Source organism: Panulirus ornatus, chromosome 17 (assembly GCF_036320965.1).
Source record: "Panulirus ornatus isolate Po-2019 chromosome 17, ASM3632096v1, whole genome shotgun sequence".
NCBI lineage: Eukaryota > Metazoa > Arthropoda > Malacostraca > Decapoda > Palinuridae > Panulirus > Panulirus ornatus.
Window position 1 is genome coordinate 35,541,899 of NC_092240.1, and position 17,341 is coordinate 35,559,239.

The 17,341-nt window shown below is 42.1% G+C and overlaps 1 protein-coding gene across 2 annotated transcripts in view; it reads right to left on the reverse strand.

Moving 5' to 3' along the window:
- Positions 1–17,341, reverse strand: part of LOC139754679 (uncharacterized) — a 327,464-nt gene that overhangs the window by 249,733 nt on the left and 60,390 nt on the right. For both annotated transcript variants that reach the window (XM_071672228.1, XM_071672229.1), the window contains one exon: positions 8,042–8,161. In XM_071672228.1, the coding sequence (XP_071528329.1) occupies positions 8,042–8,161 (120 nt within the window). The remainder of the gene's footprint in view (positions 1–8,041; positions 8,162–17,341) is intronic.

Genomic DNA, 17,341 nt, shown 5'->3' on the forward strand with positions numbered 1-17,341 from the left:
CAAATGAGAATTGGGGTGAGAATCATTAAATTTTAGGGAGAATAAAAAGATGTTTTGGAAGGAGGTAAATAAAGTGCGTAAGACAAGGAAGCAAATGGGAACTTCAGTGAAGGGGGGTAATAGGGAGGTGATAACAAGTAGTGGTGATGTGAGAAGGAGATGGAGTGAGTACTTTGAGGGTTTGTTGAATGTGTTTGATGACAGAGTGGCAGATATAGGGTGTTTTGGTCGAGGTGGTGTGCAAAGTGAGAGGGTTAGGGAAAATGATTTAGTAAACAGAGGAGAGGTAGTAAAAGCTTTGCAGAAGATGAAAGCCGGCAAGGCAGTGGGTTTGGATGGTATTGCAGTGGAATTTATTAAAAAAGGGGGTGACTGTATTGTTGACTGGTTGGTAAGGTTATTTAATGTATGTATAATTCATGGTGAGGTGCCTGAGGATTGGAGGAATGCTTGCATAGTTCCATTGTACAAAGGCAAAGGGGATAAGAGTGAGTGCTCATATTACAGAGGTATAAGTTTGTTGAGTATTCCTGGTAAATTATATGGGAGGGTATTGATTGAGAGGGTGAAGGCATGTACAGAGCATCAGATTGGGGAAGAGCAGTATGGTTTCAGAAGTGGTAGGGGATGTGTGGATCAGGTGTTTGCTTTGAAGAATGTATGTGAGAAATACTTAGAAAAGCAAATGGATTTGTATGTAGCATTTATAGATCTGGAGAAGGCATATGATAGAGTTGATGGAGATGCTCTGTGGAAGGTATTAAGAATATATAGTGTGGGAGGCAAGTTGTTAGAAGCAGTGAAAAGTTTTTATTGAGGATGTAAGGCATGTGTACATGTAGGAAGAGAGGAAAGTGATTGGTTCTCAGTGAATGTAGGTTTGCGGCAGGGGTGTGTGATGTCTCCATGGTTGTTTAATTTGTTTATGGATGGGGTTGTTAGGGAGGTGAATGCAAAAGAGTTTTGTAAAGAGGGGTAAGTATGCAGTCTGTTGTGGATGAGAGAGCTTGGGAAGTGAGTCGGTTGTTGTTCGCTGATGACACAGTGCTGGTGACTGATTCATGCGAGAAACTGCAGAAGCTGCTGACTGAGTTTGGTAAAGTGTGTGAAAGAAGAAAGTTGAGAGTAAATGTGAATAAGAGCAAGGGTATTATGTACAGTAGGGATGAGGGTCAAGTCAATTGGGAGGTGAGTTTGAATGGGGAAAAACTGGAGGAAGTAAAGTGTTTTAGATATCTGGGAGTGGATCAGGCAGCGGATGGAACTATGGAAGCAGAAGTGAATCATAGGGTGGAGGAGGGGGTGAAAATTCTGGGGGCCTTGAAGAATGTTTGGAAGTCGAGAACACTATCTCGGAAAGCAAAAATGGGTATGTTTGAAGGAATAGTGGTTCCAACAATGTTGCATGGTTGCAAGGCGTGGGCTATGGATAGAGTTGTGCGGAGGAGGGTGGATGTGCTGGAAATGAGATGTTTGAGGACAATATGTGGTGTGAGGTGGTTTGATCGAGTAAGTAATGTAAGGGTAACAGAGATGTGTGGAAATAAAAAGAGTGTGGTTGAGAGAGCAGAAGAGGGTGTTTTGAAATGGTTTGGTCACATGGAGAGAATGAGTGAGGAAAGACTGACAAACAGGATATATGTGTCGGAGGTGGAGGGAACGAGGAGAAGTGGGAGACCAAATTGGAGGTGGAAAGATGGAGTGAGAAAGATTTTGAGTGATCGGGGCCTGAACATGCAGGAGGGTGAAAGGCATGCAAGGAATAGAGGGAATTGGAACTAAGTGGTATACCGGGGTCGACGTGCTGTCAATGGATTGAACCAGGTCATGTGAAGCGTCTGGGGTAAACCATGGAAAGTTGTGTGGGACCTGGATGTGGAAAGGGAGCTGCGGTTTTGGTGCATTATTACATGACAGCTAGAGACTGAGCGTGAACGAATGTGGCCTTTGTTGTCTTTTCCTAGCGCTACCTCGCACACATGAGGGGGGAGGGGGTTGTTATTTCATGTGTGGCGAGGTGGCGATGGGAATAAATAAAGGCAGACAGTATGAATTATGTACATGTGTATATATGTATATGTGTGTGTGTGTATATATATATATATATGTATATGTTGAGATGTATAGGTATGTATATTTGCTTGTGTGGACGTGTATGTATATACATGTGTATGTGGGTGGGTTGGGCCATTGTTTTGTCTGTTTCCTTGCACTACCTCGCTAATGCGGGAGTCAGCGACAAAGCAAAATAAATAAATAAAATAAATATTTCTATTCTAATTTCACTTTGTCATTGTCTCTCGTGTCAGCGAGGCAGCGCAAGGAAACAGGCAAAAGAATGGCCAAACCCACCCACATACACATATATATATATACATATACGTCCACACATGCAAATATACATACCTATACATCTCAACGTATACATATATATACACACACAGACATATACATATATACGCATGTACATAATTCATACTGTCTGCCTTTATTCATTCCCATCACTACCCTGCCACACATGAAATAACAACCCCTCTCCCCCCTCATGTGCGCAAGGTAGCGTAAGGAAAAGACAACAAGGGCCACATTTCATTCACACTCAAGGAAAAGACAACAAGGGCCACATTTCATTCACACTCAGTCTCTAGCTGTTATGTATAATGCACCGAAACCACAGCTCCCTTTCCACATCCAGGCCCCACAGAACTTTCCATGGTTTACCCCAGATGCTTCAAATGCCCTGGTTCAATACATTGACAGCACGTCGACCCCAGTATACCACATCGTTCCAATTCACTCTATTCCTTGCACACGTTTTATCCTCCTGCATGTTCAGGCCCCGATCACTGAAAATCTTTTTCACTCCATCTTTCCACACCCACACACGCACCTATACATACCTATACATTTCAATGTATACATATACATACATACACAGACATACATATATATACATGTACATATTCATACCTGCTGCCTACAGCCATTCCCATCGTCACCCCACAACACATGAAAATGGCATCCCCTCTCCCCGCACGCTCACGAGGTAGTGCTAGGAAAAGACAACAAAGGCCACATTTGTTCACACTCAGTCTCTTGCTGCTCATGTGTAATGCACCGAAACCACAGCTCCCTTTCCACATCCATATATATATATTTTTTTTTTTTTTTTTTTTTTTTTATACTTTGTCGCTGTCTCCCGCGTTTGCGAGGTAGCGCAAGGAAACAGACGAAAGAAATGGCCCAACCCCCCCCCCCATACACATGTACATACCCACGTCCACACACGCAAATATACATACCTACACAGCTTTCCATGGTTTACCCCAGACGCTTCACATGCCTTGCTTCAATCCACTGACAGCACGTCAACCCCTGTATACCACATGACTCCAATTCACTCTATTTCTTGCCCTCCTTTCACCCTCCTGCATGTTCAGGCCCCGATCACACAAAATCTTTTTCACTCCATCTTTCCACCTCCAATTTGGTCTCCCTCTTCTCCTCGTTCCCTCCACCTCCGACACATATATCCTCTTGGTCAATCTCTCCTCACTCATTCTCTCCATGTGCCCAAACCATTTCAAAACACCCTCTTCTGCTCTCTCAACCACGCTCTTTTTATTTCCACACATCTCTCTTACCCTTACGTTACTTACTCGATCAAACCACCTCACACCACACATTGTCCTCAAACATCTCATTTCCAGCACATCCATCCTCCTGCGCACATCTCTATCCATAGCCCACGCCTCGCAACCATACAGCATTGTTGGAACCACTATTCCCTCAAACATACCCATTTTTGCTTTCCGAGATAATGTTCTCGACTTCCATATATATATATATATATATATATATATATAAACTGGAGGAAGTGAAGTGTTTTAGATATCTGGGAGTGGATCTGTCAGCGGATGGAACCATGGAAGCGGAAGTGGATCATAGGGTGGGGGAGGGGGCGAAAATTTTGGGAGCCTTGAAAAATGTGTGGAAGTCGAGAACATTATCTCGGAAAGCAAAAATGGGTATGTTTGAAGGAATAGTGGTTCCAACAATGTTGTATGGTTGCGAGGCGTGGGCTATGGATAGAGTTGTGCGCAGGAGGATGGATGTGCTGGAAATGAGATGTTTGAGGACAATGTGTGGTGTGAGGTGGTTTGATCGAGTAAGTAACGTAAGGGTAAGAGAGATGTGTGGAAATAAAAAGAGCGTGGTTGAGAGAGCAGAAGAGGGTGTTTTGAAATGGTTTGGGCACATGGAGAGAATGAGTGAGGAAAGATTGACCAAGAGGATATATGTGTCGGAGGTGGAGGGAACGAGGAGAAGAGGGAGACCAAATTGGAGGTGGAAAGATGGAGTGAAAAAGATTTTGTGTGATCGGGGCCTGAACATGCAGGAGGGTGAAAGGAGGGCAAGGAATAGAGTGAATTGGAGCGATGTGGTATACAGGGGTTGACGTGCTGTCAGTGGATTGAATCAAGGCATGTGAAGCGTCTGGGGTAAACCATGGAAAGCTGTGTAGGTATGTATATTTGCGTGTGTGGACGTGTGTATGTACATGTGTATGGGGGGGGGGGGTTGGGCCATTTCTTTCGTCTGTTTCCTTGCGCTACCTCGCAAACGCGGGAGACAGCGACAAAGTATAAAAAAAAAAAAAAAAAAAAAATATATATATGTCATTCATATTTCATTACACTTAATCACTGTCTCCCACATGAGTGAGATAGCATAAGGAAACAGACGAGGAATGGCCCATCCTACCCACATACATATGTATATACATAAATGCCCATCCATGCAGATATACATTTCAACATATACATACACATACATACAGAGACATACACATATATACACATGTTCATATTCATACTTACTGCCTTCATGTACTCCTGTCACCACCCTGCCACACATGAAATAGCATCATCATCATCATCATCATCACCCCCCCCCCCCCACACACACACACACACACACACCACACACTGAGGTAGTGCCAGGAAAAAACAAAAAAGGAAAAAAAGGCCACATTCATTCACACTCAGTCTCTAGCTGTCATGTGTAATGCACCAAAACCACAGCTCCCTTTCCACATCCAGGCCCCAGAGACCTTTCCATGGTTTACTCCAGTCGTTTCATAAGCCTGGTTCAGCCCAATGACAGCATGTCGACCCAGGTATACCAAATCTTTCCAATTCACTCTATTTTTTGCATGCCTCTCACCCCTCTGCATGTTCAGGCCCAGATTCCTCAAAATCTTCTTCACTCCGTCCTTCTACCTTCAATTTGGTCTCCTGTCTTCTTCTTCCCTCCACCTCTGACACATACATCTTCTTTGTCAACATTTCCTCACTCATTCCCTCCATATATACAAACCACTTCAACACACTCTCTTCTCTCTCAACCATACTATTTTTATTACCACACATCTCTCCTATCCTTTTATTACTTACTTGATCAAACCACCTCACACCACATATTGCCCTCAAACATTTAATTTCCAAAATATCCACCATCTGCCATACAACCCTATCTACAACCCATACCTTGCAACCATATAATATTATTGGAACTATTATTCCTTCAAACATATACATTTTTGCTATTCAAGATAACATTCTCTCTTTCCACACATTCTTTATCGCTCCCAGAACCTTTGCCCCCTACCCGACCCTATGACTCACTTCCATGGTTCCATTTGCTGCAAAGTCCACTCCCAGATATCTTAAACACTTCTCTTTCTCCAATTTTTCTCCATTCAAATTCACATCCCATTTAACTTGATCCTCAACACTACTGAATCTAATAACCTTGCTCTTATTCACATTTACTCTCAACTTTCTCCTTTCACACACTTTTCCAAACTCAGTCACCAACTTCTGTGGTTTCTCACACAAATCAGCCACCAGTGCTGTATCATCAGCAAACAACAACTGACTTGCATCCCAGGCCCTCTCATCCCCAACAGACTGCATACTCGCCCCTCTCTCCAAAACTCTTGCATTTACCTCCATAACCACCCCATGCATAAACAAATTAAACAAACATGGAGACATCATACACCCCTGCCACAGACCAACCTTCACTGAGAACTATTCACCCTCCTCTCTTCCTACTTGTTCACATGCCTTACATCCTTTATAAAAACCTTCCACTGCTTCCAGCAACTTACCTCCCACACCATATACTCTTAAAACCTTCCACAAAGCAGCTTTATCCACCCTATCATATGCCTTCTTCAGATCCATATAATGCTACATACAAATCCATCTGTTTTTCTAAGTATTTCTCAAACACATTCTTCAAAGTAAACACCTGATCCACAAATCCTCTACCACAGACAGACAGACAGACAGACAGAGACAGACAGACAGTCAGAGAAGACAGACAGTCAGACAGACAGACAGACACAGACAGACAGACAGACAGACAGACAGACAGACACAGACAGACAGACAGACAGAGACAGAGACAGAGACAGACAGAGACAGAGACAGACAGAGACAGACAGACAGTGACAGAGAGACAGACAGAGACAGACAGACAGAGACAGACAGACAGAGACAGACAGACAGACAGAGACAGACAGACAGAGACAGACAGACAGAGACAGACAGACAGACAGAGACAGACAGACAGACAGAGACAGAGACAGAGAGAGAGAGAGAGAGAGAGAGAAAATATAAGCATATACTACAAAAGAAAGAGTACATATAGTTTAAGAACCCATATGGCCATCTATCTACATCTCTGAGGCCTGTTCCAACTGAAACCCCCTCACGTGGGTGGCCGTGGCAAGAGAGTCTCCATACCTAGTAAACTCTAGTGCCTCTTCTTAGCCTTTAGTGCTTCATCCTTAAAAACCCACAAAGAGAGGGCAACTCTGGCAAAGTGTTTGCAGAGGTTCCTCCTACCTAATATTCCGACTGATTTCTTCTTCCTAATGCTCCTACTTACTACTTCTACCTAATGTTTCTACTTAATGCTCCTGCCTAAATGTTCTTACCTTCTACTTCTATCTGCTGCTCTTACCATTTTGCCAAAGGCAGGGATAATGCATACTACTAACCACGGGAAAATATAGTTACAAAAATGAGCTGAGTTAAGAATTGTCTAGTCTTATGTATGACAAGGAGAGATTTTATGTTTGTGGACTGAATGCCAGTAGTCTATGTGTGGGTGAGGTAGGAAGAAAAGACAGCTACCTGGGTCAGAGGAGCACAACTTCACAACCACTGAGGTGCTGGCTCACTACATAGCCATCACTGACCCTCCTGATACCAGTCAATTGATACCAACAACTACTACCCATATGGCAAGATAGGGAAATGTACACAAAAGATGCCAACCATACATCACCAGACTATCTACGAAAATTTCCATATGCTGTTTGATTGACATACTAGCTTGAATTATATGGTTTATAAATTAAAATAGTTCATTCTACAATAAAAACAACAAATTAGTCAATAACTCAAAGTACATGTGTACAGAAACACACACAAATGATAAAACAGACAGGGTGGCAGCCCACATCTCTCACATCAAGCAGCAGTCAGCAGCCTATCATCAACGTTCACTGCTGATGAAGCACCCAAATTTTAACTTCTCAGGAGGATGCAAGTGACCTAATGTACTCTTCCATGGTTCTTCTTAATTGTAAAATGAATACCTTTAAAACATCAGAAGTGAAATCCTAAATTTTGAGAAAAGGTAAAAGCAACCAACCTCAAGAATCAATGGATTAAGATCTTGCTCAGCAGAGAAAAATATATACCTACACTACACACACTTTGTCAACAAATGTCAAATGTGGATTTTTGCTGGAAGCAAGTCCTCAACTAACCAATAAAATCAATCACCCGCATAGGTCCAGGAATGGATATGGAATACTTTAGGGCCTTCAGCCTGAGTTCATCAAATTCATTAACTCATAATAATCACGGTATATTTTGGTGCCAAATGAAGTATTACAGTAAGAGCTGCATGCTATTATAAATCTAAAATAACTTGTAATATGTGTTTCTCCTTGACTCACCTCTTCTGTTCCTGTAACCAGCAGTCTAGCAATGTTCGCTACACCATTGGCTGAGGCACTGATTGAGCGTTTGAGCAGAGAGTAGTCTGGGTCTTCTGGAAGATCAAAAACCTGCACTCCCTAAAACATATCAAAAAGCAATGTTATTAAAATACACACACTCTGCTTCATCAATCTACCTCTCCTGGAACTCCCATCAAGGGTGCCTCCCACACATACACCATTCCATGCATTCTTTCCCAATTTCTCTCCCTCCATTAATCTTCCACTCTACTTCCCCATGTCGGAGATCTGCTTCTCTCATCAACCCTTTTAAATCATATTATCACGGTAAACTCCATCATGCATCCTTTCTACATGCCCAAACCATCGGAAAGCATTACATTTTACCTATACCACTCTACAATGCATTCTTTGCCACACCAAATATCTCATACATCTCAATACTTTCTTCACTTCATCTAGTCATACCACATGCTCCTTTCAAACAACTCACTTCCATAGCCTGCTGGATTCTGGACCTCTGTGACTCATCCCATGTACATGTTTCGATTGCATAGGTGAGGGTTGGGAAGACTAAGTTATCCTCTAATTCTTTCTCAACTTTGATACTTACACCTCTACCCTTTATAACTCTATTCAGTGACCCAATGACTCTTCCATACCTCTCCTTCCACATCATCAAACTTATCCAAGATGATTCCAAAATACAAATTTGTTGTCCCCTTATCCATAATTCATGTTAATACACATTATTCTCTCCCTCTGCAAGGCTTTGCAAAATCAATACTTTCACTCTCTTTTCAAACCACTCCTTTACTTTTACTCAGATTTTCCATCAATTGCCAATGCTTACACACATCATAAAACATACTTCCAACCTTCTGCAACTCCTCTTCACTCTCAGCAAACTACACAGTTTCATCCATCGATAGGCCTACCTATACAACAATAACAGTTACTTGAGAGATTTTAATCATGCCTTTTGTGTGTAAAGCAGAGCCCACAAAACCAGATTCACCAAAATTGAGGACATTTTTTGGGGAAAATGTTCATCACTAAAGTCCATGAATTTAGCATAAATGGAGAACAGTTTTTGGTCTTTCTGGCTGCTTATCATATTCAAATTTCTTCAGAAATCCAAAATAGAACTTTATCTTATCCAGAATACACTTCATTCCACATTTCATTGTATAACAAACTTTATCATGAATGAGCAGGTCAGCCAAACAGTTCTTCTCAATCTCTCTCCAGTATCTCCAATAATATTGTTAGTATAACAATACTTGTGGAGGCTAAGGTGAAGATCTGTATGGGTTTTCAGAAAAGAAGAGTGAATGTTGGGGTGAAGAGGGTGGTGAGAGTAAGTGAGCTTGAGAAGGAGACCTGTGTGAGGAAGTACCAGGAGAGACTGAGTACAGAATGGAAAAAGGTGAGAACAATGGAAGCGGGGGGAGTGGGGGAGGAGTGGGATGTATTTAGGGAATCAGTGATGGATTGCGCAAAAGATGCTTGTGGCATGAGAAGAGTGGGAGGTGGGTTGATTAGAAAGGGTAGTGAGTGGTGGGATGAAGAAGTAAGAGTATTAGTGAAAGAGAAGAGAGAGGCATTTGGACGATTTTTGCAGGGAAAAAATGCAATTGAGTGGGAGATGTATAAAAGAAAGAGACAGGAGGTCAAGAGAAAGGTGCAAGAGGTGAAAAAAAGGGCAAATGAGAGTTGGGGTGAGAGAGTATCATTAAATTTTAGGGAGAATAAAAAGGTGTTCTGGAAGGAGGTAAATAAAGTGCGTAAGACAAGGGAGCAAATGGGAACTTCAGTGAAGGGCGCAAATGGGGAGGTGATAACAAGTAGTGGTGATGTGAGAAGGAGATGGAGTGAGTATTTTGAAGGTTTGTTGAATGTGTTTGATGATAGAGTGGCAGATATAGGGTGTTTTGGTCGAGGTGGTGTGCAAAGTGAGAGGGTTAGGGAAAATGATTTGGTAAACAGAGAAGAGGTAGTGAAAGCTTTGCGGAAGATGAAAGCCGGCAAGGCAGCAGGTTTGGATGGTATTGCAGTGGAATTTATTAAAAAAGGGGGTGACTGTATTGTTGACTGGTTGGTAAGGTTATTTAATGTATGTATGACTCATGGTGAGGTGCCTGAGGATTGGCGGAATGCGTGCATAGTGCCATTGTACAAAGGCAAAGGGGATAAGAGTGAATGCTCAAATTACAGAGGTATAAGTTTGTTGAGTATTCCTGGTAAATTATAATGGGAGGGTATTGATTGAGAGGGTGAAGGCATGTACAGAGCATCAGATTGGGGAAGAGCAGTGTGGTTTCAGAAGTGGTAGAGGATGTGTGGATCAGGTGTTTGCTTTGAAGAATGTATGTGAGAAATACTTAGAAAAGCAAATGGATTTGTATGTAGCATTTATGGATCTGGAGAAGGCATATGATAGAGTTGATAGAGATGCTCTGTGGAAGGTATTAAGAATATATGGTGTGGGAGGAAAGTTGTTAGAAGCAGTGAAAAGTTTTTATCGAGGATGTAAGGCATGTGTACGTGTAGGAAGAGAGGAAAGTGATTGGTTCTCAGTGAATGTAGGTTTGCGGCAGGGGTGTGTGATGTCTCCATGTTTGTTTAATTTGTTTATGGATGGGGTTGTTAGGGAGGTAAATGCAAGAGTTTTGGAAAGAGGGGCAAGTATGAAGTCTGTTGGGGATGAGAGAGCTTGGGAAATGAGTCAGTTGTTGTTCGCTGATGATACAGCGCTGGTGGCTGATTCATGTGAGAAACTGCAGAAGCTGGTGACTGAGTTTGGTAAAGTGTGTGGAAGAAGAAAGTTAAGAGTAAATGTGAATAAGAGCGGAAGTGGATCATAGGGTGGGGGAGGGGGCGAAAATTCTGGGGGCCTTGAAGAATGTGTGGAAGTCGAGAACATTATCTCGGAAAGCAAAAATGGGTATGTTTGAAGGAATAGTGGTTCCAACAATGTTGTATGGTTGCGAGGCGTGGGCTATGGATAGAGTTGTGCGCAGGAGGATGGATGTGCTGGAAATGAGATGTTTGAGGACAATGTGTGGTGTGAGGTGGTTTGATCGAGTGAGTAACGTAAGGGTAAGAGAGATGTGTGGAAATAAAAAGAACGTGGTTGAGAGAGCAGAAGAGGGTGTTTTGAAGTGGTTTGGGCACATGGAGAGAATGAGTGAGGAAAGATTGACCAAGAGGATATATGTGTCGGAGGTGGAGGGAACGAGGAGAAGAGGGAGACCAAATTGGAGGTGGAAAGATGGAGTGAAAAAGATTTTGTGTGATCGGGGCCTGAACATGCAGGAGGGTGAAAGGAGGGCAAGGAATAGAGTGAATTGGAGCGATGTGGTATACCGGGGTTGACCTGCTGTCAGTGGATTGAATCGGGGCATGTGAAGTGTCTGGGGTAAACCATGGAAAGCTGTGTAGGTATGTATATTTGCGTGTGTGGACGTATGTATATACATGTGTATGGGGGGGGGTTGGGCCATTTCTTTCGTCTGTTTCCTTGCGCTACCTCGCAAACGCGGGAGACAGCGACAAAGTATAAAAAAAAAAACAAAAAAAAACAATACTTGCAACACATGAGCGATGCAAGATGTTTCGAAAGAGAACTGTACAAAAATCAGTGCAAAATAAAAAGGTTCAATAAATTCTGAAGATAATGAATGGTAAGTGCACACATCAAACAACATTTAAAGCTTGTAACTATGAGTAATAATTATACATGTACATTGTAATAATTAGCCACATTATTACATGATGAATTGGGAAGACACTTCAGAAAGAAACTATATAAAAATCACTGAAAAAATAAGTGCTCTATATTTTGATAGGTATCAAACAATGAACAGTAAGGTTAAAGGTAGAACAACATATATAAGCATGTAATTATGAGTTATAATCAAACATGCACATTGTGATTACTGCTTAAATTACTGGTTTATGGGTTAAATAAGACTTTTCAGAAGGGAACTGTATTAAAATCAATGAAAAATAAATTACTTGTACTACATATTTTGACAAGTATAAAATAATGAATGGTAAATGTGTATGGAGAACAACATAAATAAGTAATTATGAGCAATGATTATGCAGGTATATTCTTTGTGTTAACCACATTAATTGTTTAAGGTTAAGTAAGATGTGTCTGAGGGGAAATGTACAAAAATCAATGTAAAATCAAAAAGTATTCTATACTTCACTGAGTGTAAAACTATATATGGGAAGTGCAAAGGTTGAGTAATGATGTGTGTACATTAATTATGATGCAAAGGTTGAGTAATGATGTATTTATCTATATATTTATTTTGCTTTGTCGCTGTCTCCTGCGTTAGCGAGGTAGAGCAAGGAAACAGACGAAACAATGGCCCAACCCACCCACATACACATGTATATACATACACGTCCACACATGTAAATATACATACCTATACATCTCAATGTATACATATATATACACACACAGACTTATACATATATACACATGTACATAATTCATACTGTCTGCCTTTATTCATTCCCATCGCCACCTCGCCACACATGAAATAACAACCCCCTCCCCCATCATGTGTGCAAGGTAGTGCTAGGAAAAGACAACAAAGGCCACATTCGTTCACACTCAGTCTCTAGCTGCCATGTAATAATGCACAAAAACCACAGCTCCCTTTCCACATCCACGCCCCACAGAACTTTCCATGGTTTACCCCAGACGCTTCACATGCCCTGGTTCAATCAATTGGCAGCACGACGACCCCGGTATACCACGTCGTTCCAATTCACTCTATTCCTTGCACGCCTTTCACCCTCCTGCATGTTCAGGCCCCGATCACTTAAAATCTTTTTCACTCCATCTTTCCACCTCCAATTTGGTCTCCCACTTCTCCTCGTTCCCTCCACCTCTGACACATATATCCTCTTGGTCAATCTTTCCTCACTCATTCTCTCTATGTGACCAAACCATTTCAAAACACCCTCTTCTGCTCTCTCAACCACACTCTTTTTATTACCACACATCTCTCTTACCCTTTTATTACTTATTCGATCAAACCACCTCACACCACATATTGTCCTCAAACATCTCATTTCCAGCACATCCACCCTCCTCCGCACAACTCTATCCATAGCCCATGCCTCACAACCATACAACATTGTTGGAACCACTATTCCTTCAAACATACCCACCTTTGCTTTCCGAGATAATGTTCTCGATGTCCACACATTCTTCAAGGCTCCCAGAACTTTCGCCCCCTCCCCCACCCTTTGATTCACTTCCGCTTCCATGGTTCCATCCACTGCCAAATCCACTCCCAGATATCTAAAACACTTCAATTCATCCAGTTTTTCTCCATTCAAACTTACCTCAACCCTACTGCTCTTCCCCAATCTGATGCTCTGTACATGCCTTCACCCTCTCAATCAATACCCTCCCATATAATTTCCCAGAAATACTCAACAAACTTATACCTCTGTAATTTAAGCACTCACCTTTGTCCCCTTCGCCTTTGTACAATGGCACTATGTAGGCATTCCGCCAATCCTCAGGCACCTCACCATGAATCATACATACATTAAATAACCTTACCAACCAGTCAACAATACAGTCACCTCCTTTTTTAATATATTTCACTGCAATACCATCCAAACCCAATGCTAAGACTGTAATTATGAGTAATAATAATACATAATGTGGCAGTTGAGGGAATAATTGGTATACATGGGGTGTTCAGTGTTGTAAATGGAAATGGTGAAGAGCTTGTAGATTTATGTGCTGAAAAAGGACTGATGATTGGGAATACCAGGTTTAAAAAGCGAGATATACATAAGTATACTTATGTAAGTAGGAGAGATGGCCAGAGAGCGTTATTGGATTACGTGTTAATTGATAGGCGTGCGAAAGAGAGACTTTTGGATGTTAATGTGCTGAGAGGTGCAACTGGAGGGATGTCTGATCATTATCTTGTGAAGGCTAAGGTGAAGATTTGTATGGGTTTTCAGAAAAGAAGAATGAATGTTGGGGTGAAGAGGGTGGTGAGAGTAAGTGAGCTTGGGAAGGAGACCTGTGTGAGGAAGTACCAGGAGAGAATGAGTACAGAATGGAAAAAGGTGAGAACAATGGAAGTAAGGGGAGTGGGGGAGGAATGGGATGTATTTAGGGAATCAGTGATGGATTGCGCAAAAGATGCTTGTGGCATGAGAAGAGTGGGAGGTGGGTTGATTAGAAAGGGTAGTGAGTGGTGGGTTGAAGAAGTAAGAGTATTAGTGAAAGAGAAGAGAGAGGCATTTGGACGATTTTTGCAGGGAAAAAATGCAATTGAGTGGGAGATGTATAAAAGAAAGAGACAGGAGGTCAAGAGAAAGGTGCAAGAGGTGAAAAAAAGGGCAAATGAGAGTTGGGGTGAGAGAGTATCATTAAATTTTAGGGAGAATAAAAAGATGTTCTGGAAGGAGGTAAATAAAGTGCGTAAGACAAGGGAGCAAATGGGAACTTCAGTGAAGGGCGCAAATGGGGAGGTGATAACAAGTAGTGGTGATGTGAGAAGGAGATGGAGTGAGTATTTTGAAGGTGTGTTGAATGTGTTTGATGATAGAGTGGCAGATATAGGGTGTTTTGGTCGAGGTGGTGTGCAAAGTGAGAGGGTTAGGGAAAATGATTTGGTAAACAGAGAAGAGGTAGTGAAAGCTTTGCGGAAGATGAAAGCCGGCGAGGCAGCAGGTTTGGATGGTATTGCAGTGGAATTTATTAAAAAAGGGGGTGACTGTATTGTTGACTGGTTGGTAAGGTTATTTCATGTATGTATGACTCATGGTGAGGTGCCTGAGGATTGGCGGAATGCGTGCATAGTGCCATTGTACAAAGGCAAAGGGGATAAGAGTGAGTGCTCAAATTACAGAGGTATAAGTTTGTTGAGTATTCCTGGTAAATTATATGGGAGGGTATTGATTGAGAGGGTGAAGGCATGTACAGAGCATCAGATTGGGGAAGAGCAGTGTGGTTTCAGAAGTGGTAGAGGATGCGTGGATCAGGTGTTTGCTTTGAAGAATGTATGTGAGAAATACTTAGAAAAGCAAATGGATTTGTATGTAGCATTTATGGATCTGGAGAAGGCATATGATAGAGTTGATAGAGATGCTCTGTGGAAGGTATTAAGAATATATGGTGTGGGAGGAAAGTTGTTAGAAGCAGTGAAAAGTTTTTATCGAGGATGTAAGGCATGTGTACGTGTAGGAAGAGAGGAAAGTGATTGGTTCTCAGTGAATGTAGGTTTGCGGCAGGGGTGTGTGATGTCTCCATGGTTGTTTAATTTGTTTATGGATGGGGTTGTTAGGGAGGTAAATGCAAGAGTTTTGGAAAGAGGGGCAAGTATGAAGTCTGTTGGGGATGAGAGAGCTTGGGAAGTGAGTCAGTTGTTGTTCGCTGATGATACAGCGCTGGTGGCTGATTCATGTGAGAAACTGCAAAAGCTGGTGACTGAGTTTGGTAAAGTGTGTGGAGGAAGAAAGTTAAGAGTAAATGTGAATAAGAGCAAGGTTATTAGGTACAGTAGGGTTGAGGGTCAAGTCAATTGGGAGGTGAGTTTGAATGGAGAAAAACTGGAGGAAGTGAAGTGTTTTAGATATCTGGGAGTGGATCTGGCAGCGGATGGAACCATGGAAGCGGAAGTGGATCATAGGGTGGGGGAGGGGGCGAAAATTCTGGGGGCCTTGAAGAATGTGTGGAAGTCGAGAACATTATCTTGGAAAGCAAAAATGGGTATGTTTGAAGGAATAGTGGTTCCAACAATGTTGTATGGTTGCGAGGCGTGGGCTATGGATAGAGTTGTGCGCAGGAGGATGGATGTGCTGGAAATGAGACGTTTGAGGACAATGTGTGGTGTGAGGTGGTTTAATCGAGTGAGTAACGTAAGGGTAAGAGAGATGTGTGGAAATAAAAAGAGCGTGGTTGAGAGAGCAGAAGAGGGTGTTTTGAAGTGGTTTGGGCACATGGAGAGAATGAGTGAGGAAAGATTGACCAAGAGGATATATGTGTCGGAGGTGGAGGGAACGAGGAGAAGAGGGAGACCAAATTGGAGGTGGAAAGATGGAGTGAAAAAGATTTTGTGTGATTGGGGCCTGAACATGCAGGAGGGTGAAAGGAGGGCAAGGAATAGAGTGAATTGGAGCGATGTGGTATACCGGGGTTGACGTGCTGTCAGTGGATTGAATCAAGGCATGTGAAGCGTCTGGGGTAAACCATGGAAAGCTGTGTAGGTATGTATATTTGCGTGTGTGGACGTATGTATATACATGTGTATGGGGGGGGGTTGGGCCATTTCTTTCGTCTGTTTCCTTGCGCTACCTCGCAAATGCGGGAGACAGCGGCAAGAAAAAAAAAAAAAAAAAAAAAAAAATGCATATTATTCTTAACGAGGGGAGATGGTGATAAAGTATAATATAAATTTCTAAAAGGGGAAACAGATGCTTGAGGCATGAGAAGCATGGGCAGATTAGAAAGGGTCACTAGTGAGTGGTGGGATGAAGAAGTAAGATTATTAGTGAAAGAGAAGAGAGAGGTATTTGGACAATTTTTGCAGGGAAATAGTGCAAATGACTGGGAAATGTATAAAAGAAAGAGGCAGGAGGTCAAGAGAAAGGTCCAAGAGGTGAAAAAGAGGGCAAATGAGAGTTGGGGTGAGAGAGTATCATTAAATTTTAGGGAGAATAAAACAATGTTTTGGAAGGAGGTAAATAAAGTGGGTAAGACAAGGGAACAAATGGGAACATCAGTGAAAGGGGATAATGGGGAGGTGATAACAAGTAGTGGTGATGTGAGAAGGAGATGGGGCAAGTATTTTGAAGGTTTGTTGAATAAGTCTGATGATAGAGTGGCAGATATAGGGGGTCGTGGTCGAGGTGGAGTGCAAAGTGAGAGGGTTAGGGAGAATGATTTGGCAAACAGAGAAGAGGCAGTAAAAGCTTTGCGGAAGATGAAAGCCAGCAAGGTAGCTGGTTTGGATGATATTGCAAAGGAATTTATCAAAAAACGGGTAACTGTATTGTTGACTGGTTGGTAAGGCTATTCAATCTATGTATGTCTCATGGTGAGGTGCCTGAGGATTGGCAGAATGCATGCACAGTGCCATTGTACAAAGGCAAAGGGAATAAAGGTGAGTGCTCAAACTACAGATGTATAAGTTTGTTGAGTATTCCTGGGAAATTGTATGGGAGGAAATTGATTGAGAGAGTGAAGGCATGTACAGAGCATCAGATTGGGGAAGAGCAATGTGGTTGCAGAAGTGGTAG